General features: G+C 39.3%; 1 protein-coding gene across 3 annotated transcripts in view; it reads left to right on the plus strand.

Annotated features, from left to right (window-relative positions):
• Nucleotides 1–1,549: 1,549 nt before the first annotated feature.
• bmal1b (basic helix-loop-helix ARNT like 1b) overlaps nt 1,550–12,222 on the plus strand; it is a 58,625-nt gene continuing 47,952 nt past the window's right edge. For all 3 annotated transcript variants that reach the window (XR_012382317.1, XM_005166616.6, XM_009303573.5), the window contains exon 1: nt 1,550–1,647. Coding sequence is in view for 2 of the 3 variants with exons in the window: in XM_005166616.6 (XP_005166673.1) it covers nt 1,625–1,647 (23 nt within the window). In the remaining variant the exon portion in view is untranslated. The remainder of the gene's footprint in view (nt 1,648–12,222) is intronic.

A 12,222-nucleotide genomic window follows, 5' to 3' on the forward strand; every position in this document is an offset into this window, starting at 1 on the left:
CCAACCTAACATATGATTTACACAGCGGATGCCTTTCCAGCTGCAACCCATCACTGGGAAACACCCATACACACTCATTCACATTCATATATGGACAATTTACCTTCACCAATTCACCTACAGTGCATGTCTTTAGACATGTTGGGGAAACTGGAGCACCCGGAGGACGCCCACGCCAACACTGGGAGAACATGCAAACTCCACACAGAAAGGCCAACTGGCCCAGCCACAGCTTGAACCAGCTACTGAGGAAACGGCGTTAGCAACTGCACCACTGCGCCGCCCCATAATTATTTATTGATCGGCTAAATAAAATTTGTTTTCAGACAAAGCATTTAGAAAAGTAATTTAAATTAAATAGTGATTAATGACCTTTTTTCTTTTTACTTAGTAATTCACAAAGATTTGCTGCTCACCGTGAGTCTTCTGGCAAAATGAACAGATGTTTACACACTCTCTGTGTCATGTATTGGGTGATATACTGTACATTTACACAGTGTAATAAATAAGATGACACTAATCCGACTTAAAGTCGGTTTAATGAATGGTTGTTGAGAAGATGAACATTCTTTAGCTTTCTTTGTTAGCAGAGTCACAGCTTGTACATCAACAACCCACTCCTTCAGGGGAGAAAATTAGGTAAAGAAGTATATCTCGCATTAATAATTAGATACAGAATGACAGCATTTTAATTTCCGGACTTAAAAAACAATCAAACTTCAGCCTAAATTCTCTTGGCGATTCCAAAATGTCAGTGTTATGGCGCCCTCCAGCGGGCAGCGCATGTAAGCGATTGTTTGTGCTGTTTCATAACACCTGTTATAAAATTTCGACTGCTGATACTGTACATCCAGCATAACACAAGCCAACATTATTATAGACGAACGTATTATTTCATTTGAATACCGAATGGTATTTTTCTTCAGTTATAATAACATCTATCAAAAAGATTATAACAAATTATTTGTTTATTTTATAAAGCTAAGTGCAATATATGATAATCTGGTTCCACTTTACTAAATAATAATGTATTATTTAGATACTTTTTAAAGAAAGCAATGTGAAAGCATGCATTATTTTGCGTTTATTTATTTAATATTTAATTGTTTAAGATGGCGGTGCATTCCGCTGGGGCGACCCCATTATAAGGGACTAGCCTAAAAGAAAATGAATGAACAAATGGATTGTTTAAAATAAGATAAGCTTAGGATTGTGATATTATTATATTTAATATATTTTCCTTAACACTAAAAATAACAGAATGCCTGACCTATGAGCCTTAGCATAAACATAATCAGAAATAATCAGCCGGTCACACACACAAGAATGTAGCTTTGTTTAGGAAGCACTAAGTTAGCCCTGTTTTGTTTACTGTTATTAGAAAGGCTGCAAGAATTAGGCGAATTTCCATTGGCTCCGCTTTCTCATTGAGTGTCCTCATTGGCTGATGAAAACAACAAGCTTTTTCTGATTGGACGAAGGAGTCAGCGCTTAGTCCACCCTGGACTGCCATTGGCCGAATAAGTAGGTTAGTGGTCCGCTAGTTATTAGAGCGAGAGGAAAGTAGGTCATAGCGAATGTATAGTGATACTGGTCATCGCCGTCCATATTCGCCTGGTTATACATGTGCTTCCCTGCCTTCTTCATGTAAGTAAGACATGCTTGATTTCTAGATCAGCTGAACGCTGCTGTATGTTGTAATTATGGCGGTACTACAGTCGCTAATGTACAACATGCTATTCAGGTCACCAAGACGAGGATTTAAGTTTTTAAATATCTCGGCAGGGCGTGGAATGGAATGTGTGCCATTGTGCCTGAAATATCGATACTACTGAAATAAAATTAGCTGCGCACTCGAACACGGTTGTTTGAGGGCAATATGAATGTCTACTTTATTGCACATCATAACGCTGAGTGACTGTTTCATATATATATATATATATATATATATATATATATATATATATATATATATATATATATATATTTTATATATATATATATATATATATATATATATATATATATATATATATATATATATATATATATATAAGCGCAAAATTTGCATATAAACAGATTACGGTGCACGTGTTTGAGTTGTGCTGCGTGTTGGTCAGTTCGTGATCACCATCATCATCATCATCATCCCACTGTGACTGTATGCGCGACACGTCCCGGTGCAGTGTGGCAGGACACTGTGTTGGCTTTCATGCCCTTTTCTGAGGTAAACAGAAGCTGTATGTCGAATCCCAAATAATCTGGCTGCCTGTCAGCATTTTATAGCCTACCAGTATTGACGACTGCATCATTATTAGCATCACTTCAGCATCATTATCCATCAGATTCGTGCAGCTGTTTTGGCCATTAATCACTTCCAAAATAAAAGTTTGTATTTACGTAATGAATGTGCACTCATTGTGTAGACAAATTGTGTGTGTGTGTGTATAAACTAAAATATTTACATGCATATTTATATTTATGTCTAATTTGCCTAATTAATTAAATGTTTAATTTATAAATGTAAATAAACATACATGTATATATTTATATTCTTTCATTTATTCATTTTCTTTTCGGCTTAGTCCATTTACTAATCTGGGGTCGCCACAGCGACTCGGTCAGCGAGCGTTTCTGTGTGGAGTTTGCTTGTTCTCCCTGTGTTCGCGTAGGTTTCCTCCGGGAGATCCGGTTTCCCCCACAAGTCCAAAGACATGTGGTACAGGTGAATGGGGTATATGCCGAAGCATGCTAATAGGACTTTTAATTTGCCAGTAACCTGGGTTAAGCGCTTCCAGCGAATTGAATGCCAATGCAAAATCCAGTGCGTCTGTTTTCTTTAAACATCAGCGATCTCCACTAGCTGAGTGATATCCGATTTAAAGTGGGTCTCAGATTGTACAAGAAGCACTGCATTAAATTACCTTTCCCCCGCCATATCTTTATAATATGAGCATTTATTTTACCCCAGTATATTCAATGGAGCTTCTGCGTTAGCCTGCCAATGACGGGCGCGTGCGAGTAAACGGCTTTTTGTCTCGTTTTACGCTTGAGCAACTAAATAAATGCTAGTTTATTTAACTGAATGTATTTTAATGACATTACAACATCGATGCTGTATAAGGAACCGTATTAAATGGAAAAAAGTTCACAATAACAGGTCACTGGAAGTGTATCAGCATGGGAACAGCACTAGCTCGGCATATCCCCTATTGGATAGGCTAAATTGTCCGTAGTGTATGTGTGTGAATGAGTGTGAATGGGTGTTTCCAAGTATTGGGTTGCAGCTGGAAAAACATCCACTGCGTAAAACATATGCTGGATAATTTTGAGGTTCATTCCCCTGTGGCGACCCCAGATTAATAAAGGGACTAAGTCGAAAAGAAACATACTAATATATATATATATATATATATATATATATATATATATATATATATATATATATATATATATATATATATATATATGCATATACTACTATCGCGGGTTTATTTTTGCAATAAATTTCGCAGCCCTAGATTGTTATATACTACATGTGCACGCTATTAAACTATATGTGCACACAGCAGTTTTACTGTCATGGATGCTGTAAAATGTAGATAGACATAGGTATTGTGTATTTAAATAGGATTATTTCTAGCTTTTTGTGAACCAAAAGGATAAAGTATGGACAGTTTAGTTAAGGTGTTTACTGTATATTTTTACATCCGGGTGTGTTTGTTTTGAATGAGTGTTTATAATGTAGATTGTGTTACAAGGAACTAACTCATAAAATAAAAGAAACTTGTTGTCCAAAAGAGACATTATGCTTTTGTTATTAATTCAGGTCAGACCTGCAGATGGTAATCTGGACAATAATCATCTGGAGATTCACTTCACTGCCTGGCAGGAACTACTGAATACTATTGCAGTTATTTTTGGTTGAACATTTGTAAAAAAAAAAAAAGTGACATTATCATATATTAATTCACACACTGAAAAGCGTTTTCTGTTGAACATCACTGCACTATCAAACGTGTAGAAAAAAAGTGTAATAACAGTGTATAATACATTTATTTAAAACAGAATTATATTTGATAACATTATATAATTCTACTGTCAATTTTTAATGCTTTAATGCACAATTTAATGCATTCTTCATGATTGAAAGCATTGTTTTGAACTGATCTTCAATGAACTCCTGCGTGGTAATTCATATGTATGGGTAAAAAAGTAGTGACTAAAAATGTAACTAAGTTAAAACATTTAGAGGTTGATATTTGAGCTTTACCATTGGTTTGTGTTGCTCATAAAAAAAAAACAGACATTAAAATGTTGCTTAGAATTATAGTTTAACAAACTTCATCCAAAGCTGAAATTTCTGTCATCATTTACTAACGTGTCACCAAACTTTAGAAGTTTCTTAGGTTTTCAGTTTTCTTCAAACTATCTTCTATTGTGTTCAACATGATAAAGAAACTCATAAATGCTTAAAATCCCTTCAGGGCTCAATGATAAGGACTGCCTGATGGCCCGGGGCCAGCATGTGATACGCTCGGAACTAGGGATGCAAAAATACAGTTAGCCCACAGTTCATTACATGTTTCCAGTTCGGTTCTTATGGCTTGACATGTGTTTATTTTTTTTATTCTATAGGCAATAAGAACAGTAAGAGGTTAAGGAGAAAAAAATATATATTTATTGCACTACTCATTTTGTTTTACTTAAAAGCCAAGAAAAGTACACTAGTTCCTAGTGTATTGTATAAAACAAAATTACCACTGAAATCTCACAGCTGCTGGTAGCCCATGTACGAACTTGGGAACACATAAAATCCTACACTTCGAATATAAGCATACATGTGAAGTTAATAAAGATAACTTAACATATTAAAAATAAACATATTTGTACTTCAGTAAACATAAATAAACCATCTTAATTATCTCGGTGCTGAAAAAATGCGAGACTGTGGTAACGCGGATCGAGTGCTTTTTATAAAATGACAAAAGCCCACATCTCCAATCACTGAAAACGGCTGCAAATCTTTAGCAATAAACACCCGCACTGCCTTTGTTATTTTTATGTGTCTCTCGGAACCAGTGGGTTATGTTTGCTTGAAAGATTCAGCGAGGGATTGTTGCTATTTGGAGGACTTTATTACCTTCTCTGCTATTCTGCCTTCAGACAGTGATATTGCTGGGTGATGGCGCTGCAGATGTGCAGTCATGGTTACAAGTGTAAAACAATGCTTGCACACAATTATTTTTTGTTATCCATTTTGGCCTTCCATCTTCACCAAACAGATGCTTTTGGCAACAAAAATGTATCTTTGAAAACACTCCAAAGTGGATAAAGTTGAAAATGCCATTGTCGAGTCACAGTGTGGACACTGAAAATGGGCCCTGGTAAAAAAAGATTATGTGTAAATAAATAAATAATTAAAACATTTGGATGGTAGGGTCGGAATTTGAAATAGTGGTAGATACGATATATCTACAAGATATTAGCATCGGCATAGCTTTTAAAAAAAAACCATAACTGTTGATCACTAGTTAGAAATGTCGTATTGGAGTTATACAACAAGTTTCTTTTTATTTAATTTCAATAAAATACGGTCCAGATCCCACTGATTTTGATGCTGCGTTCACATCAGATGTGGATAAAGCTTCAAGCGCGAGTGATGATTTACATGTTAAGTAAAGGTGTCACGATCCTCCAAATCCTCGATTCGATTACATTTTCGATTCTAAAGGCACGATTCGATTCGATTTTCGATTATGAATAATTAATTAATTAATGACCAATTAACTATTTGTAGCCTACCGTTTAAACTACCTGACCTGCATGGTCTTTGTTTTACCCATAAACAAATCATACAGTAAATGAATAAAGGCAAGATACACGCATAATTACCACCTGTCAATCACTTTTTTCTGCGGGACTCGTGAATAGGCAGTGATCTGTGTCGTTATAATGGCGGCGGTAAAAAAGACGCACAACCAACAGGAACCAGCCAACAGTATCTGAGGTGTTCGCTAAAATGACTAAGTACAAGTGAGTGAAAGATTGAAGCAGTCCTCTGACTGCCTGGACCTGCTGTCTCGAGCGTGTACAAAGACAGTGTCAACAGGGCCTGAGTGTGTACTTTTCGCGAGCGGATTTGCAACGGGGGCGGGCGGAGGATCACCATGCCGGTGTTGTCTATCGGATGAACCGTATGTAATACGTACATAGCAGAGCTTGCAAAACTGTTTTTTTTTGTCGACAACACGAACGTTGTCAACATAACTCACTGGAAATCCAAAATGCTTACACACCGGCGTCTTCATTGAAAGAGGAGAGGGTTTAAGTTCTGTCGACGGGTCTCCTGCTTCTGCAGTTTAACAAGCACTTCAACAAGCCTGTTTTTTTCCCGCTTGGCAAGCCAAGCTGACGTGACATGGGGGCGTGGCAGCATCGACGATTCTATTTTTTGATTCGATAATCGAAATTGAGCATAAATTTCGATCGATTTCGATTAAAAATCGAAATCGTGACACCCCTAATGTTAAGTCAATGCAAAGACGTGAATAGACATCCTGCGGCATGATACGCAGTATCAAGGTGGCACCAATGAAGCAGCGTGAGTTGAGCATTTTGCGCATTTAACAAACTTACCGCGTTTCGTGCAAATCGCTCAAGAAGGTCGAAAATCGGACGTTCATCGGACATTCGTGCCGCATTAACTAATCATGGGCTTGCACATGTAGGGGAGTGATTATGACGTAGCGACTGTTGTTGGTGCCCCGAGAGGGAATTCTCTTGCTGGAACAGTGCATCAAACTGGGCTCGGCTCAGTCGGAAGTACCGCTGAAAGTCTCCATCATTCAGGTACAGTTTCTGGAGGAGTTGATGAACTCACAAACCCGGGTGCACTTCTGACAGGTTCTAGTAGACCCAGACACAGCGCCACAGGAATATATACGCTGTTTTTAGCCATCCTAAAGCACATAAACACAGCTATTTGCTCAATAAAATCCATGTTTAGCATTAAATAAATAAAAGCCGTTTAGCATTGAAGCTAAAGTCTCTGGGCAGACAGAAGCCCTGCCCATGAGGTGAATTTGACGCGCGAATGCAGCCAGTAAACTCGAAACGTTTGCATGTCTATTAACATGTGCAAAACGTGATTTATTCGTGTGTCCTGCATCTGGTGTGAACACAGCATGAGACTTAACATATCATATCGTAGCACTGTGGTTTTTCCAGCTCACTGATTGACAGGCATGTATTGCCATGTCTCAATATTACCACCTATAAACGTGACTAGGATTTGCAAAGAAACTGATTAAAAGATCAGTTCCAACTCTCTGTGATCTAACTGCACTTTAAAAAGCAGTAAGTTGTATAAGTTATAGCATTTTCAACCTATACTTTCTGAGCTATGTAATTCATACACTTGACTCTTCAATCACACAACAGGAGTCTCGGTTTGCGGATGATAAATCAGGTTTCATTCATTCATTTTCTTTTCGGGTTAGTCCCTTTATAATCAGGGGTCACCACAGCGGAATGAACCGCCAACTTATCCAACATATGTTTTACACAAGGGATGCCCTTCCGGCTGCAACCCATCACTGGCAAACACCCATACACTCTCATTCACATACCTACTTTACAGATAATTTATCTTACCCAATTCATCTATAGTGCATGTTTTTGGACTTGGGGAGGAAGCCGGAGCACCCGGAGGATACCCATGCGAACACGGGTAACTGACCCAGCCGAGGCTCAAACCAGCAACCTCCTTGCTGTGAGGCGATAGCGCTTCTCACTGCGCCACCATGCCACCTTAAATCAGGTTTTTTTAACAATAATTTAGCTATAAGGATCTCTATACAATAGCATATGTATCAGTTTGGTGGGCTTCCTGTCAAATCTGCAGCGAGTAGATGAGCAAAAAAAGAGTGGGCGGGGAAAACACCAGCTTGTTTTAATTTAAAGGTACAGGTGCTACAATTGCCTCTGACCCACAAATCAGGGCTCAACAATAAGGACTGCCCGGTGGCCCAGGGCCAGTGTGAGAGACACTTGGGACATTAGACCGGATCATTACTGGCCCGATTGGGACAGTGCTGCCTTGTCACTAACATTTAATTTGTCTGCGATTATTTGTCAATTGCATCCATTTTAAGCTTGTGCTTTTAAGTCTTTAAATGCTACCCTCTCTGTAATGTCGTAAACAACATATTGCGATTCGTCTCATATGATTGATTTAACCATGCTATTTTTTATTTTTTTGTAACCTGGTAACAACCAGTAAAGCGTAGAAACAGCAACATGGCGGCAACATCATAAAATGTCTGTCTCTAACGTCTTGGAAGTAGACATTTACGTGGCAACAACACGACAAAATAAAAATGGAGTGATGTTATGCATAGTTTGCCGTCAGTTTGAGAAGTCAGCCACTTTTTGTTAAATGATTTTAAACTACAATAAAGTACCTCCACATTTTCTATACTGCTCTTTTTGTTTGCATAACACTTATATTTACAATTGTTTTTTAAGTATTGAAATTCAATATTTACAGACTTTATTTTTGACACATTATTTAAAATATGTGGCTAAAAAATAGCTATTAACTTCCCTTTTTTTTTGTGGTGGGGCCAGTGAAAATTTTGGCAGGGCAAGTAAAAATCTAAACCACATGCCCGATCGGACCAGTAGAAAAAATCCTTAGCGTTGAACCCTGCAAATGGACATTTTGACAGGGTATATAAAATGATCTGAACACATTTTGACCTGAAAGGTCTTAGAGAAATTTTGCTTCTTGTAAATAGACAAAAAATGAAGCCCTTTAAAAAAAAATGGAGTAACTGCTCAATATGTCTCACCCTGCCTTTCTGTTGGACTTAAAATTAGATCAGTGCATTAAATAATCCTGCGTGTTGCAAGACACTGCAGTTGACCTTTAAGCAAGAACATACGAACGGCTGCTGCAGAATCACAGTAGTTCTGTGAGATAGATCTTGGCAAGGGCAGAGATCATTGTCTCCTTTTTTCTCTTAACTAATAAATCTTTTTCAGCATCAGTAATATATTATGTATTCAAATATTGCCTTAATTGAACCTTAATTATAGGGTAAATGCAAGATGGAGGAATTTTGAGTAACTCAGTTCAGTCTCTTCCGGTGAACTGTATGTGGTTACAAAATCAGTGATCTTCACTGCCTAATTGATATATGATATGTCTCAGAATGTACAAGAAGCACTGCATTAAATTACGTTGTTTCGCAAAATGTCTTTAAAATATGGAAAATATTTTTACCTCAGTATTTTAATGGAGTTTCTGCACTTGCCTGCTCCTAACGGCGCTTGCGTCTAAACCGTTTTTCATCTCGTTTTATAATCGAACAATTAAAAGAATGCTTAAGTCTATTTAAAGAGCCCATATTATACATGAAATAGGGTCATATCCTGGTTGTAAGGGTCTCCAACAACAGTTTAATATGCATGCAAGGTCAAAAAACACTTTCATGGTCTTATAATCTGCATTTATTTTTACCTAATTATCCCAGCGACTCCTGTATGAATCGTCCAGTGATTCATTTGTTCCCAAACCCCTCCTTAGCGCGAAGCTAATCTGCGCTGATTGGACCGATGACAGTCTGTCGCGATTGGTCGACTGCCTTCAGTCAGAGAGGGAAATGGCCAATAGCTAATCAGCAATTTAAAAAGTAATCACAGTTCATACACGCTCGATAGTATAGACGTGGATTTTAGCTGCCACACTATGGCGAGTGGATAGTGCCACGGATAACCGAACGAAGGAGACAGTCGTGTACTGGCCATACCACACACACACAAAAACACACACACACACACCTCCGGATGACAACGCTCCCGCTTCCGCCCGCACCCGCCAGGTTTTAGCCTGAGAACCCGCTCCGTTTTCTGCCCGCCGCGCCCGGTCCCGCTAGAGCGGAGAACACAACCAAAAATCACCCAGTATACAGTCCAGACAGCCAAGCTGTCGTTCGTTCGTTCGCTCTCTCTCTCTCTCTCATACGCGCGCGTGCGCACTAACACACACACAAGCACCACGCAGACTCTCTCTTTCTAATTCGCATAGCAATATCCGTGATATTGCTAGACAGCCCGCTCCCGTCCCAAATTAAACCCGTTACCGACCGCTCCCGCGATTTATTCGGAAATTTATTCCGAATAAATCGCGGGAGCAGAACTCTAGCACGGAGCTCCATAAACAAACAGCACGCGTCGCGTTTTTAACGTGACTTTGCACGCGATAAGATAAAATATCCAGTTAACCTGATACAGTACACGCGGTTACAAGTAACAAATCAAAACTAAATACATTTGCAAGCTAGAGTAAACGAGGCAACAACTTTAACCGCACGTACTTACACTTGAGAAATGGAAGAAACCCATCCTGACGTCCATCAGTTACTCTTTACTGATCCTTCCTTTAACAAACTCAGGTGAAGTATTCTTTGTAGCATGTAGCTTCCAGAAGTTTCCAACTGCTTGGTTATAATGCTGATGTTTCATCTTTGGGTAGAGACTCAATATATCCATCTGCAGTGTGACTTCAATCGACCGGCATGTTTGTGTGCGTGTGTTTGTGGGTGTGCGTGTGTTTGTGGGTGTGTGTGTGTGTCTGGGTTACTGCGTCAGAGGGCGGGGCCTCAGGTTTGAAATCTCCCGGGTTTGCGCGTGCACGTGAATAACTTGGTTTCGTTCGTACGTCATGGCGAAACACCTAATGAGTCGGTATCAAGGCGACTCGTTTGAAGCACTATGAGTCGACTCTTTTATAGATGAATCAACCGTTTTAAACACTGTATTCTTACAGATTTAAGCCTTAGCTGGATACTTCGCTTCACTTAGAGCTGTGTTACACACTACATGGAGGGGAATTTTCAAAAACCCATAATATGGGCTCTTTAACTTCTCATTTTTTAATTACATCATCAATGCTGTAAAAGGAACCGTATGAAATTGAAATAGTCACAACTTTGCACCAAAAGTTTATCGGAAAGGGAAATTGCTTTACATTCACTTTTAGGCAGGTTTCTACACAAAATTAATAAATTAGACGTCAGATCAATTGCTAGATAAGAGTATACTGTGACACCTGTTGGACACGCACCATGCTGCGCAGGTGAAGTTCGTGCATTTAGTGTTTTGGGTGGCATTTGTACAGTTAAGCTGCTTGCAGGCCGTACGGCCAAACTCAGAGCATCTGTCCTCCCATGATCCTTTGCTAACAGTACAGCATGTTCACGGAGCCCATCTGCTCTCCCTGCAGTCAGAGTCATTACTCATCACAACAGCTGATACTACCAATGACTTACACTCTCAGTTCACTGGAAGGATGCTTTTTTAACATTCCTTCTTTTCCCTCCACCGTGTCCTCTGTGTTTTGTGTATGTCAGTGAAGCCAGTGTTGTAAGGATACAGCTGTGAGATCTGAGATATGGGCACAGGATACAGATCTGAGATATGGGCATTTGGATATTGGAAGAGGGCTGTATTTATGACTGGATAATTTATCCATCCATCAATAAAAATCTGTTTACTCACCCTCAAGTCACTGGATGGTATTTGAATGATTAATGAGTTAAATGTCAGTCGTTTCTCATGCAAAACTGTTACATGGCATGATGTAAGCTGAAACACAGCCACTCAAGTGTTCAAGTGACTATTATTGATTCCTTTTTGGTAATTTTGGAGAATATTTCCAGTAAATCCAGTCAGTCAGTCCAATCAACCGACCTACCTACCTACCTTCCGTCCAACCGTCCATCCAACTGTTTGTCCAACCATCTGTACTACCAACCAACCAACAGTCCAACCGTCCGTCCGTCCAACCAACCAACAGTCCAACCGTCCGTCCGTCCAACCAACCAACTGTCCAACCGTTCGTCCAACCACCCGTCCAACCAACTGTCCAACCAACTTATGTTTACAACTCTATGTTCTTATCTTGTATCTTGCAGTTCAGACTTGTTTCTTGCCGTCCCTTCACACGGGGCTTCAGCGTCAACGCTTAACCGAGGGCGTGTCTGAAGTTTGGGCTGACGCGATCGTCATAGCAGCGTCAGCCAATAAAATAATTGGCAATCAGCTGCTGTCTGAGCTGGGGATTTGAATAAAGTGATCTAATTGGCTGACGCTTCAGTTGGTGCTTAAAACGTTGAGCGAGCAATGCCACTGATGTGGGGCCGATGGATCCACAAT

The sequence above is a fragment of the Danio rerio genome, chromosome 7 (assembly GCF_049306965.1).
Source record: "Danio rerio strain Tuebingen ecotype United States chromosome 7, GRCz12tu, whole genome shotgun sequence".
Taxonomy (NCBI): Eukaryota; Metazoa; Chordata; class Actinopteri; order Cypriniformes; family Danionidae; genus Danio; species Danio rerio.